Raw genomic sequence first — 14674 nt, 5'->3', positions numbered from 1 at the left:
AACACGCCGGATGGGCTCATAACATATGGAGCATGGATGTAAAACACCGACTACAAGCATGACTCCTGCTTATTTTTCATGGATCATCAGAACTCGATTTGTGGTTGGAAAGAAAACTAATTAACAAATAGTAACGGCAAATACAAACAAAAAAAATCCTAAATCAATTAATTGCTTAAGTCATTCATTAAACAAACTGCTTCTCAAAAGTGAAGATTGTTTCTTTTCTCTTGTGTATATCACAATATATCACCATGAACTCTGGAAAACAAAATCTGGAAAAAAAAAAATCTGGAACAAAACTGTGATTAATTGACAATAAAAAATAATCATCCCCACTCCATTTTGAGCATATTTACCACATTCTGCCAGAGCAAGAACAGTCGAGACGAGAGGAAATAAATGTGCTCTCAGTCTGGTGAGATCAGGAAAAGAAAAAAAAAAAAGATGATTATACTGCTGCACATACTTTTAAGATTCACCCAAATCATGTAAGAGGGTTTCTCAAACACACATATTATCTCATCGCCCAGGACACCGGTTGCTCATCAGCGGCGTCACTGTGTCACTTCAGCCTCCGCATTCTGTCACTCAGCAGCTGCTAATGGCCTGTGTACAGCAGCAGCCTGTCTCTGCAGCACTCCATACAGCCTTGATAAAGTGCAGCGCCTTAGGGGCTTAAAGATAGAGTTAGAACGAGAAAGAGCGGGGAGTAAAGGTATTGTCGTCTTAAGCACCAGTATAATAACCCCCCCCCCCCCTCCTAGGCATAGAGGTTTAGGCTTACCCACCTAGCATTCAACCCCCCTGGGAAGTGCATCAGGGGAGGGTGAAATGTGAGAGCTAGGGATGAAGGGGGAGAGTAGCGATAAAGGAGCGAGCTGACAACACCTCCCTCTGATACCGAAGCTAAAGAGACGAGATGAGAACGCTAATTGGTAAGCCAGTGAAGGTTTGATGTCGCGCAAAAAAAGGTTAGAGCTGATTGTGGTGGACCGTGAATGCACATGCCAGAGTTTTTATGTGTGTGTGTGTGTGTGTGGTTATGTGTATGTCAGTGATTAATTAGCTTGCAGCGACTCCCGCCTGTTTGTCGCCCTGGGTTTCCCTGTTCATTTGTACCGCTGCATTAATAATGCCTGTCGCTGATAGAAATGAGGCATGGATATTTTTACATTCAGCCTGAAAGCCGGCGTGGACGACTATTAGAGGGAGAAAAAATTTTAAAAGGTCACAAAAGAGCAAAACTCCAAAAGATAATCAGGTGGATTGTTTGTGTCACAGCACCGTGACAGCTGTGATTCTTTGACATTTAACAAACAGTCTACATCCTAATTCATGAACTGTTAAGTATGCAGCTCTAAAGACTCTGTGCTGACAACCTTGAGTAATACAGGCATCCTTTCTTGGGGGGGATTGTGTCAGGAAACTAAAATTATTGTGATAATAAGTCAAAATTCTAATTATAGTGACACCAGAGTTGCACAATACACAAGAGTCCTTTCCTGTGCAACAGTCAACTTATTTAGCCACTGCACTGTCACTAATACCCTCCGTCTCCTCATACAATATGTTAATATGAGGATTGTGCGTGTGCACTTGTCAGTCAGTCAGTCATAATTCAAAGACTGAGGGCATGATAAGTGAGCAGCAGCAGCAGCAGCAGCAGCAGGGTCACATGTCTAAAGGTCAACGGTGAGAACAATGTGATTTTATGTGTCTGTCTTCTGCTCACCAACAACCGAGACAAATCTTATCACAGTTTCTTTCCTGTGCAACACAAAACTCTGATGTTAATCTGCTTTTATTAGGGCTGCAAATACCCATTAGTTTCACCTGCTAATTGTTTTGGTCTATAATAATGTCGAGAAATTGTGGAAAATGCCCATCATGTTTTCTCAGAGCCCAATGTGACTGTCTTGCTTTGTCAAAACAGTACAAAACTAGAGATAGAAAGATAATCAGTTTTCTATCCTAAAAAAACTAAGAAAAACAGCAAATAGTCACATTTGAGAAGCTAGAACAAGTGGACTTTTAGCAATTTTGCCAGAAAAGTTACTAAGATGATTAATCGCAACTCAAATTTGTTGTATATTTATTTTCTGTTGATGTACTACTCGATTAATTGACTAAGTTTCAGCTTTAGCTTCTATTACACATTATACATTGAAGTGCATTGAAGCTACCTGCATCCCTGATACAGTTTTACCATGGCAACACTCAGCCTACCATGCAAGGAGAGATTTTTTTTTGATCTCAAAAGATTATATAGTCTGTGTTTTGAAAAGATGACACGGCAACTTTTTTTCCTTCACAGTGAACAGATGTGATTTTATGTACTGTGTGTGCACTAAGCATGTGCTACCAATCAACGAGTAGACAGATTCCTGAGTAGAGAGAAGCAGATTTAAGTAGGCGGCAGCAACATTTTCATAGATGCAGCACTAGAATAGCAATGGCGTGAGCTAGAGACTGGGTGAATACCAGAGCAGTGTACTGTACTGTAATATTATGAGAAGTGTGTGTGTGTGTGTGTGTGTGTGATTGGTGGGATGAATACTCTGCTGGCTGGACCAAAAAGCTGCAGCCTGCTCAAGGCTCCTCTCTGAGCTTGTTTTGCTATTAACTTGTTTGCAAGTATTTGTGCCATGTGACATCACAAATTCACCAAACCTGATACGATTTATAACCATTTAATCATTTTTTTTGAATTTTTCATATCTGTCCTAAGACAATATTCAGGCACCCAAATAAACATTGACACATGTTTTTCTTGCTGGAATCATTCCTCCTGTTCATACTGGCCATTAAAAGATCCCTTCATAATGTGCTTTCAATATAAGTAGTGGGGGACAAAATCCACAGCCCTCCTTCTGTGCAAAAATATATTTTATCTGAATATAAAATCAAATCAAGTCTTTCAAAGTTACTTTCAATTTAATGCCAAATTCCATCTTTTTGTTTTGATCCTTCCACTGCAGCTGAACAGGAAAATGCTGTCCGTCAAGACACAAGGAGGGAATTCTTTTACTAAAAAGACTGTAACTTTGGAAGATATCCACTTTATTTAACTAACTGAGACTGCTGGAGCCTCGTATCATCTTCAGATAAATATTATCTTTAGATTTAAATATATTTTTGAGGATTGTGGATTTTGTCCCTCGTCACTAAGCGCATTTGGAGGGGATCTTCTAATGGCCAGTATGATCAAGTAGGAATTATTATTGTATGTAAAACCTGTTTCAATGTTCATATGGGCACCTGACTATTGTTTTAAGACACCTATCCTTTAACTGCTGGAGAAATAATCAGTGAGTTAGAGAAACAGTTAGCCAAACTGAAAAGCAACTTTGTCTCTATAAATAACCAAAAAAAAAAAAAAAAAAAAAAACACAACAATTTGGCCCACCTGATTCTGTCATCTCCTTCGTCGTTACGCCAGGAAACTGTCTTTATATGAGAGTTATGAGCATGAGTGGTGACAATGACATAATTTGTATTGCTGGCTGGAATTAATAGCTGCTGATCCATGATGAAAGGCAGTCAAACTACTTTCAGTTCCAAGTTTCCCTGAGGGTAGACCGCTGACACACAGATAAGCACATCATTGTTATTGTTTGTACTTAACCTCTAACGCCATTCATTATCAGAAGCTATGAAGGACTCTCGTAGCTTAGCTAAATCTGGCTATGATCCAGGGGGATGTTGCAGGCGTCCAAGTTGTTCTGAGACACTTCATATTAAAGGTTGCCACGTTGTAGCACTATTTTAATAGTGACAGAAACGAACCAGGGGTTTCATACAAAGGATGAGTGCAAGTAATAATAAAAGTAAACAGTGATTTTTATTATTTCTAGTCCAGCTATTCTCCTATTGCATAAAAAATGCATCTGACGTTAGTGGTCAGCAGTTGCCTTCGGGTAGAGTTGTCCATGAAGACAGCAGCTACAGAGTCAGTTGTTCAATAATCCCACAGAAGGACAGGCCACAAAGTAATCAGACCCCAGATCTGTGGTTAAGGCTACAATCGGTCCAGTTCAGAGCCGAGAGAAAGCACAGAGAGGACAGAGAGGAAGGCTTTCACACAAGAAGAGTGAAGGGGGATAGAGAGAGAGAGAGAGAGAGAGAGAGAGAGCGAGCAAGAATTAAAGGGCTCCTGATGATGCACAGGGAGAGGACGAGTGAATGAATGAGATTGTGATGTTGTTGCACATTCCCTTGGCCCCACGTGCTCACTTTTCTCTTTCTCCTTCTCTAACACCCCCCCCCCCCCCCCCCCCTCCCACCTCCTCCCCCCCTCCCTCCTTTCCTTTTGTTTTGTTTAAAATTTAACAAGGTCTGGAACAGTGGAGGGCTGAAGCGGGCATCCGGGGTGTTTTGGCTCAGCCTCATGTCACATGCAGGGGCCATGTGAACACAGTGGCACTGAGGAGGGTGGGGGTGCTAAGGGAGGAGGGCACAGAGAGAGAGGGAGAGTGAGGGATAGTGAGAAAAAAAAAAAAAAGAACTAAAGCGAGGGAAGTCTTTAACCAGAGCGTGAAAAGAGCTGGGTGTTAGCTGAGTGAGAGTTAATAAAAATGTATTTATGAGAGGCAGCACAAGCAAAACAGGAACTAGAGATAGAATAAGACCGGCCGGCGGAAAACAAGCATGTACAAGAAAAAAAAAAAAAAAAAAAAACAGAGAAAGGGAGGGGGACACAGGGTGCAGAGAGAGTGAGAGCTAACTTCCTGGTGCAGCAGGTGACTGCTTTTTTTTTTCTTTTTTTTTTTCCAGGATCTGGGTGATTATCAAACTGCAACAGCTAACAGCAAGTGACAAGTAAATTGCCATGTTAATGATTGTAACACGCTGCACATGGAGTGATGTCTCCCTAGGACTTTAAGCTTCACAGACCTCAGCCCTTAAGTAATTAATCAGTTTATTAGGTGCACCTGAGCAATTTAATGTAATCCAGTATAAGAGTCCTGCAAAAAAATCCTACACTTATGAAGCTTATAGTCTTTCTATTTTTTAGACATATGTTTGGCTTTTGAGGGGGAATATTAGAATAACTTTTCTATAAAATACAACCCAATAAACTTACAGTAGGTCTAATTTAGGTAGAATGTACTTTACTTGAGTATTTCCTCTTTTTTTTTTTTTTACATAATACTTCCACATTTTAGAGAGAAATATTCATATGTACATATATATATTAAATACTTTTTACTCTACTCCATTTTTACAGTTATAGTTCCAATTACTTAGAATACTACAGTTTAACATCAAAATCATATGATCACCTTAAAATATGACATACTGCTAAAGAATAAACTAACAGCATATAAAGTTATTATAATTAACAGCAATTCGATCAGCTACAACAATAAATTGCTGTTTACACACTAACGCATTAGTAATAACCCCATAAAATAATATACAGTATGTGATAACATGACTTTCTGACCCAGATAGCATTAAACTGCACATGCGCACCTAATAAACTAGTGACTTATAGTAAGACATGGCTGAAAAGGCTGTGATAGTTTGGAATTACAGCATAGACTTATAACAGTGATGTGCTGGTGGATAAGCACAAAGTATGCTACCTGTGCCTTTACAGAAACAGTTTTGCACAATCACATACCACACAACACTGTGATTGTGAAGTCTAACTAAGGGCTTTTGATTGTACCTTGTTTTCTCTTGAGTGCTTTCTCTTAAACACACTAGCCAATGAGGAAGTGCCATTCCTGTACTACAGCATTTTTTGAGAGAGATGAACTTTCAACTAGGTCATTTCATATCAACAGCTCTGCCCCGTTTCTATTAGAGCAGAGTCCATAGAAACAAGCTGAGCTCCACCCAAACATGCACTGTATCTAGCTGTGTCCAGATGACATGAACAAAGATTCGGGGACATTTTAGCAACGCTGTGAATTCCACTCGCACAATACTATTTGCCAAACACTCCCATCTATTTAGCCTTTTGTTTCCGCGCTGCAGGAAAGTGTCTCTGTGAAAACAACATCGTCAATAAACAGCTAACCCGAGACCTTCCTAATCTTATCCTTTTGCAATAACTCAATGTATGTGAAAGAAAATGAAAGGCTAAAAAAATTGGAATTTGAAACTCAACGTCAAATAACGTCTCTGGAGACTTGTAAAACAAATCAGTGTAAGCACCACTGGAGCGGTGGTATTTAAAAACCTCCCATCCAGGAACTGACACAGTTCTGTCCTGCACACTAGCAAGGCAAGCAGGCCGTGTGTTCCCTAATCGGAATTTTTGGGCCTCTTTAATGCTGAGAGTTGCAGATGTTGTCTGGTATTAGGCCATGCTGCTGCTGATCAAAGCTGCAGAGAGTGAGCCCCTGCTGGCCTGCCTCTAATCCCCCCTTCATGCATGTGGTCAGGGCAGGGGCTGGTGCTCAGCTTGGGGACAGTCGGCCTACTCCATGACCCCACTGAAAGGGTAACCTTTTCACTGCCTTTGCTCGCAAGCACCAGCCACTCAAGTCCCCCCTCGAGGTTTCTGGGGGAGCGTTCGTCAGGGGCAGTTTGACAGACAGCTGAGAGGCCTGGCTGCTCCCATAGGGCAGGAAAAGCCGCTGCCCCTCCAAACCTCCTTAGTTCGCCAGTTCGCCTATCTCAGATTTTGCCGGCAGGCAGACAGGAGTGACATATCAGCATGGCATTGTTCAGCCTAGATTCAGCAGCTTACCACAGAGCAATGAGAATTTCAATCGCATACCACTCTTATTTCCACAGGGGGCATAAACTAAACACAAAGCATCCTCACTCACAAACCAAGAAGACATTTAGAAAGAGTGTTTTTAAGTGTGCTGGAACTGCAGAAATAATGACTTAAGCTGTTCTTTTTGCCTTTTATTAATGTTTTTTAAAGAAAATTATGAGGGTGACCAGTAATTCCTGGAATGAAAAGCAATAAGCTAAGGAGAGATAAAGAGATATGGGGAGATAAATGGAAACTGTCAGATGGTGTGAGGGAGGAGATGCGAGGAGAGATAGTGAGAGGAGAGGGAGGGGGATCGATCATGAGAGAAATTGAGAGAGGGAGGAAGATTCAGTGAGAGAGCAGAGAAGAGGAGGGTGGGAGGATGTCAGCCAAGAAGGCAATCTATATTAGACAGAAAACAGTTCCCCTGGCTTTAACTGCTACAAGCTGACACCACCATCCTCTCCATGTCTGCCTCAGTAGACACATACATATATACACACACACACACACACATGTAAATCCTCAGAGATACACACATCCATCTCCATGCTGAGGCTGCGTGGCCACATTTCATTTGAGACTATATCTACACGTGTGGCTCGCACGTGAAGAGACATGAAATATATAAATCTATTCTTTCATTTCTCCTGTGCCGGTTTTTATCTTTAGTGCACACATACACTAGTAAACGCAAAAAAAAAAAAAAAAAGAAAAAAAATTATCAGCGCACACCGACACATGCGTATTGGATTTGAGCTCTGAAACGTGTGAAATCTGATTACACAATTACATAATGACTCAGCAATGGGCCGTTTAGAAAGACCATTAGCTGTCAAGCGAGGACATGGATGTGAGAAAGGATGATGCAGCCTAGTGCCTCACTTCTGCTAAGTTTTCCCAGGAGTGTTTGCATTCATAGAGATGCTGAAAAAACTAAAAAAAAAAAAAAAAATCCTGTTTTATACATTAAATTGAAACTGACACCCAACTATTGAAATTCATGAAACCCTGTTGAGCTGTAAAACATAACCTGAATATCATTTGAATAACAAAATGCAACTAAACCACTGGAATGGATCCTCATATTGTTATCAGTGACCATTCATAAAAACAAAACAATGTCAAAAATTGTGTATAGGGTCCCCCCCCCCTCCCCCTCTCCCTTCTGCCTTTGAAAATGTTTTCATAGGGATGCAAGTGCAAGAGCAATCTGCCGTGCAGACGGTACGAAGAAAGAGCAACGTGGTGCAGACAAGACAGGCTGAGTGGTTCTCTGCTTAATAGCTGCCACAGAGCCTGCTGGAGAAAGCTTGGAGCTTCATTAAGCCTTTAAACCATGCAGAGTCCTTTAAGTCATCACGTCAGCCGCTGCCTCCTCAGAGAAGGCCTGAGGTAAGAACGGAAAGATACAGTCCTGAGTTGAGATTCCTTCAGGCTTTTAGAGTAACTGAACTATCGCTGTCTTTCTGTAAAAAGGTAGTGTCTCGTGTCTACATGGAATAAGTGAGAGTCAAGCTGCTTCCGTGTCTCTGTTGAGATTTTTTTTTTTTTTTTATTCGGGTTGCAAGACTGCTTTTATTTGGTTTCTTCTAATATTGATTTAAACCTTTAATTTGAGTAGGATGGTAACAATTTAAAGCCACAAATTAAGACATCCGTTTACCACAACTTTATATTTCCATGATGTCATTTGGTAATATTGATGTGTTGTAGAAAAAGTCTTGACACAATAAGTGAGAAGTGAAAAAAAGTTAGTCCATTTTTAGCGGATATTTTTCCTTCCAAGTCTAAATGCCAAAATAATGCTTTGGTTCCTAAAAAGACCGTAATCTGTAATTTGAAAATACTTTGGAGTTGAACCAGGTGATGACAAAAAAAAGGGCAGAATTTTTGCAGTGTTAGCCTTGGAGTTGTTGCTAGACCCCAAAGTAATAAAGTAGCAAATAAGCACCTCAATAGCAGTGAGGAAATAGGGGTGAAATCATTTGTTTTGAGAATCTTTGCAGAAAAAAACTTATATTAAAAACATGAAATAACAAAAATGCACTATACAATGTTATTTTAAGAAACACAAGTAATTCCCATCACTAATCGTGATAATACCATAATTTTGACCATAAATATGTAGGCCTGTAACAATTTAGTGTTACACAGTAACACAGTGTACAGATAATAGCAGTGCCGTTATCTGCTACGTTTCATCAGTTATCTCTGCTTTTATTAGTTCTGCAAGAACAGTTCTTCCTGCCAAGTTCACCTTGCTGGCACATACTGAAAACAAAACGGGAATTATCTGAAAATTGGGTGCAGCATGCTGAAACTGTTATCGACCTTGACTTTGTTTCACAGAAGCCGGGGCTATAAACCGATCCTGCGTGGAGCTGAGAGGAATTAATACCTTGATGATTGCTAGGCCGGTATACGCCAATGGTCATTAATTTCGCTCATAAAGCAGGCCAAATCTTAACACCAATTTAGATTTACAAGAACTTGCTTTTAAAAAGCAAACATTTCATCTTTAATAGGGTGAGTAGAGAGCTCACAAAAAAGCAATGGGTATGCTGAAGTGCATGTGGGCCTGCTGAGTAGGCTAATGAATCTAAATTATTTAGTGTGCTGCTTTGGTTTGGTTAAGAACTCATGGTCCTCCGCCTCTAGGGAAACCCTGTGCCAGTGTGTGTTAGGGTTCAGTATGCCATTTCCTTTTCTTGCAAGTCTACACACACTACTACCTCTGGGTATGGGAACAGAGCCATCCAAGCAGGGGACAGCATTACTTGCTGGGCTGAGGATCTCCTGTTCTCAGAGCAGAAGACCTGCTCCTGAATGACACTGACCTGTACACTATACTTTTACCTGGATGGGCACTTAAATCATAGCTGTGACTCCATCAGGAAAACCTGTTAAACCCAACCCTCTTAAGGAGCTGTACTTTTATTAGGAACTGTAGCATTTTGGGCCAGCAAGCAACAGAGTATGCATATATTGATTATATGAGTCTGTGTAGTGTGTATGTTTTTTTTTAAACTCTTTTTCCTTGTACTCAAATAAATAACTCTAATAAAGCTGGCTCGGCATTACAAGAGGCTCCTGTGTGGGCAGCTCTGAAAGGATCACTCGTCAGCTTGCCAAAGAGGACAGCGGCCCTTTGATCTAGGCAGCCTTCTGTACATGTGTATGTGTGTGTGTGTGTGTGTGTGTTTGTGTGTCTAGCAGGGCAAAGTGAATTCTCTCATCTGGCTACTGCATAGTCTTTGCACTCAAAGCATGACCTGACCCCTTCAAAGTCAAACTGGACTCTGCATTGTCCAAAGGGTCTTGCGAGATGCACCATGGCAACTATTGGACTTCCTCTTCTCATCATTCTCCTGCTTCCCTAATCATGTGGAGTGCTGAGTACCCTCATCTGTCGCTTTTATTAAAGATACAGAGTGGTTAACCGGCTTCTCATATACTTAATATCTAAGTTTTATCTAGAGTTAAAAGTGCACAGTGCTCTTATTGAGCAACTGAGCAATAATACAGAGTTTAGATACTGGACTTCCTGTATCAAAGGCCACTCAGCATGCATGGGCATGCAGACAAAAAGGCCCTTAGTGTGACTGAGGTCTACAGTTGTAGCAGCTGCGCCTAAGAATCAGCCAGCAAGTCAGCTGAGGCTGGCTCTATCTCCACTATCTGGGCAGGACAACCATTCAAAGACAGCTCAACATGTGTCAGCGCGGTATCCCCTCGTACACCCCGTCCCCCCCCAACCCCCTCGTTCCACTTCCTCCTCAGCAGACGTGCCTGACATTCTAGAGGAGCCAGCGTACATTCCTCACATGCCTCCATCGTGCAAGGAAGCAGCAAAAGAGCAAGCCAGACATGTCACAAAGACATCAGCACTGCTTTCTCTTTAACAGCGCTTCCATCTGCGAGTGTATATGAAAGTGCTCTTCAATGTCCTTCTACATGTGGCTGAATGAGAATTAGGCCTTTTTTTGTGCAGACTGTAGTCTGGGTGTTGAGTGGAGTTTGTTGGCTGTGGGGGGGCTGTAGAGAGAGCTCAGGTGACCACAGTTAAGCTGTCTCACATGGGATGTGGAGGCGTTACCCTCAGAGGGGCATCAAGGCATTTTTTTTGCCCGCCTTTAACAGCTGCTGCGGCTGCTGGTTGAGCTCAGCTGACTGCACAGGCTCACAGCACTCATTTGCTTTTTCCCCCTACATGCACATCCGTCCACATGAGCCCCAGTGTAATGCTCATACAGCCTGCCATATGATGCTATCTAAATGAAATCAGTCTCTCAGTACCTCAAGCAAGCCAGTCTTTCAAGAGCACAATAGGTCATGAAGTGCATGTGACTGTGAGAGGGAGCACATGGTACATTTTCAGCTTCATATTGAGTGACCTTCTGGTTCAACAGCCTCTCGGGACAGGAAGCTACAGAGTGTAAGTGCCTCCCTTTTCCATACTTTAGACCCAATAAACAGTGTCTCCTCAACTGTCTGCACCAGACACTCATTTTCACCCCCCCCCTCCCCTCCCCTCCGCTCCCCATTTCACTTTCCTCAGCGGCAACAGCCATGGCAGCAGTGGTGGAGGCAGTGGCGTGGGGAAGAAAAGGGCTTCCTGGGCTTTGGAGGAGCACGTTAACCCAGCTTGGCAGGCAGTTAGTTAGTGTGACAGTAGCCGCGCTGGATGCCAATAGGACGGGCACTGTGCAGCATCTCAATGACCAGAATTCACTGAGTCCACAGAGAGGGTTTATGGTCCTCCCAGCCATACTGCTCCCACCCCTACTCTCCATCCAACCACAAAGGCATTCAGCCTTTTCATTAGGATGATAATGGGGCAAAAGCCGGAAAGGGCCCCATGTCGGAGCACCATAAGTTGTGGTGATGGCTTTGTGGCGATGTCATGCGTGTCCATGGGAGCACAGTGTGCTGCTACGGTCCGACAAAGACAGTCATGGCCGGAAGAAACAAACAAACAACAACAACAAAAATTTTTTAAAAAACCAGACCTAAAATTTGAAAGGAAGCCCCTGAGGCAAGGTAGATCTGGCAAACCAATAGTCTTTGTACTATGACCTCAGTCTAACCCATTCATGCAGCCACACAGGAAAACCGGAACATGACAAACCATCACTGTGAAGCAGACTTTGCCTAACAGATATTAAATAATAAGCCTCTGAATTGCTGCCGCAGCAATCGGCAAAGGTCTGCAGTGGCTTCACTCACCTTGCCTGTGGTGAAATAATAACAAGAACATGCTGGCCTGTTCTCTTCAATCAGACAAGAATTTAAAAGACTCTGAACGGATGTGAGTAACTGTGTACTGAGTTTTTTCAGTGTTCAAATGAAGAAGTGTGTATTATTACCCTCATGTGAGCCTTTAATTCTGTCTCAAAAAGGGAAATAATTAGTTGGATGGCTGTATTAGTACCATGTTATAATGCATGGATGCACCTGCCTCATTCTGTGATACAGGTTGACAACCTGTTACAAACCCTACAACTCTGCTGTCCAAACCAAGTGGTGTGCAAAAAAAGGAAGGCCTCAACAAGTCCCAAAATGAGCAGAAGCCTGCACCATGGCTCATATCCACAAATTAATATCTTACCTGCATAGAAACGCAACAAGGAGCCAATTTCTGTGTTAAGCCCTTCCTCTTGAACTCTCCAGGGGTCCTTAAATCCAAGCTTAAAAAGAAAGTCATTCTGGATCTGCAGAGGCCTCTCATCTGGGCTAAGCCTCCTGACAGCTTCACCGTGCAACTGGACATACAGTGTGGGGCTGGACTCACAGGAATCTCCATTGTAATCTGCTGTCAGCCCTGATTTTACAGCACCTTGGCCACAGTCGGGATCTTGGATGTCAGGTGAATTACCTGTAGAACAGGCTCTAGACAATGAGCCTGCACTACTGCTGGGTGGCAGGCTGCCCAGACTGTGTGGGTTGAGTCTGCTATCTGGCCCCATATTGTTTGCCATGTCGTTTAAATGTCCGATGTTGCACTGCTTGTAGTTGCCGGCGACACCATTTGTGTGATGTTGGGAGATGGGGTCCATGCTTGTGCTCGACGCAGGACAGTCGAGCTCCAGTTCGTCCGAGGAGCTGCCGTACATGTCATGGCCCTCTGTGGCACTATCAAACGAGGGGCTGAGGATGGATGCCTCTGTGCCCAGAATCATGTCATCACTGAGGGAGTCCCGGTGCTCGCTGAGCCGGGCCCCGGAGCTCAGGTCATCAAATGCACTACTCTCCACATCTGAGCCAGAATTTAATCCATAGCTGTCCACACCGTTCCTATGCTCTGAGTCATCATCATTGGGGTTATCCATGTTAGAGTTGGAATTTAAATCTGACAGTGAGCACGTAATGTTGTCTTGTGACTCTGACTCCGGGGTGAAAAGTTTTCCATCAACGTCCTGTTGCTCATCTGCATTCTCCATAAGCAGCAGTCTTAACCTGTCACTCGGATGACCCCTCAATTCTGTGGACTCCAGGGGAGTCAGGTGGTTGCATTTTATACTTGAGTCGTCATTGACCTTGCATGGATTATCATTATATTCATACTTCACATTGCAGTTGCCATTTTGGTCAGTCTTGGGGTTATCTTTACTAAAAATACGCATAACGGAGCTCGACTTACTGCAGAGTTTACTCAGACGGAGCGCCACCTCGCCGGCTGTGGTGTCCATAGTGCAAAGGACCGGCCTGGGATATGAGGGCGTCAGTCTGTCGTGGACATGTATGGAGCCCCGGTGGAGATCGGCTCTCACCCACTCGCGATCTGCGGACTGCAGCTGCATGTTCTGTCGGTGCTTCATCAGAGTCTTGCGATCCAGACTCCGAGTGTGTAAAGACGCAGAGGAAAGGGCCGAGTTCATCTTGGCGCCGCAGGCGGCGGTGACAGCTGAAGTGGTGGTGGTGGTGGTGGCTGCAGCTGCGGCGGAGAGGTTCCTCTTCAAGCGCCTCCGTCTCAACAGGAGAGAGCTGGAGTTGCTGGATGAGCCCCGGCCATTAGACGCCACAGTTCGGTTTGACGCACTAGATCCAGTCGTAGAAGCGGCGTGAGAAACACCGTTCCCGTTCTTTGAATCTACGCGGGAGGGTGCCAAATGTCCACCGCCATCGTCCGCTGGAGTCCCCCGGGCGACAGACGCTCCGCTGGGCTTCTTCATTAACTTGGTCGCGCCTCCATCCGACGCGCCATCCTCAGCGACAGCCTGCACACTTTCCATCTCTGCCAATGAAAAGTCCCCCACTCTAAATAAATAACGGTGCGCACTTGGTTATACCTACAGCGTCTACATTTAAAAGCCCGAATATGCGCCCACAGTGGTGAATGTCCGCCAACTGGGCGGTGTTGCTGACTTATTCCACTAGTAGTCATTCACTTCTTGCCGTCCTTTCCCTGTCGGAGTCTCCTCCGCTGCTCCAGAAAAACATTTTACCGATGATATTCGCTGTGAAGAGGCAGTGCGCGCAGGGACAGATCAGGGCGGAGACGTGACTGTGCGTCCCATTTGGACCAAAATACAGCGTTAGAATATGAAATGAACGTCGGCCGACCTCCTACGCAAATACTGGCTGATATATATTCATGAGGAGGACACAAGATGGGGTCGCTAAAAACAACGCGGAGGATTGTGGGAGGTGTATTTTTCTAGCGTGTGTCTCGCAGTCGCCGCCGCTGGAAGCAAATGATATCAAAACTATATTTCCCAAGAATCTTTGCGTCAGTTTTAGTCAAGTGAGGCGGCGAACAGATGAGAGGCGTAAACATAGCTCGTATAAAAATGTTTGGTGTGCAACCACATAAGCACGTCCCCCCTTATCTAGTCTACTGTTGTGTTATCTCTCCTGGCTACCTGTACGTAAACAGTGAACACAACTATCGCATTGCTCAATGTAGTGAAGTCCTGCACACACAGCCAGAACTTAGCAGCTGTCATCTGT

The 14674-nt window shown here is 43.6% G+C and overlaps 1 protein-coding gene across 1 annotated transcript in view; it reads right to left on the bottom strand.

Annotated features, from left to right (window-relative positions):
* phlpp1 (PH domain and leucine rich repeat protein phosphatase 1) overlaps window positions 1–14423 on the bottom strand; it is a 46833-nt gene extending 32410 nt beyond the window's left edge. Inside the window, exon 1 of the mRNA XM_067605985.1 lies at window positions 12333–14423. Coding sequence (XP_067462086.1) covers window positions 12333–13956 — 1624 coding nt within the window. The 5' untranslated portion in view covers window positions 13957–14423. The remainder of the gene's footprint in view (window positions 1–12332) is intronic.
* Between the last annotated feature and the right edge of the window lie 251 nt (window positions 14424–14674).

This window comes from Thunnus thynnus, chromosome 12 (assembly GCF_963924715.1).
Source record: "Thunnus thynnus chromosome 12, fThuThy2.1, whole genome shotgun sequence".
Lineage (NCBI taxonomy): Eukaryota > Metazoa > Chordata > Actinopteri > Scombriformes > Scombridae > Thunnus > Thunnus thynnus.
The sequence above is the reverse complement of the archived record's forward strand: the minus strand, read 5'-3'. Positions and strand labels throughout refer to the sequence as shown.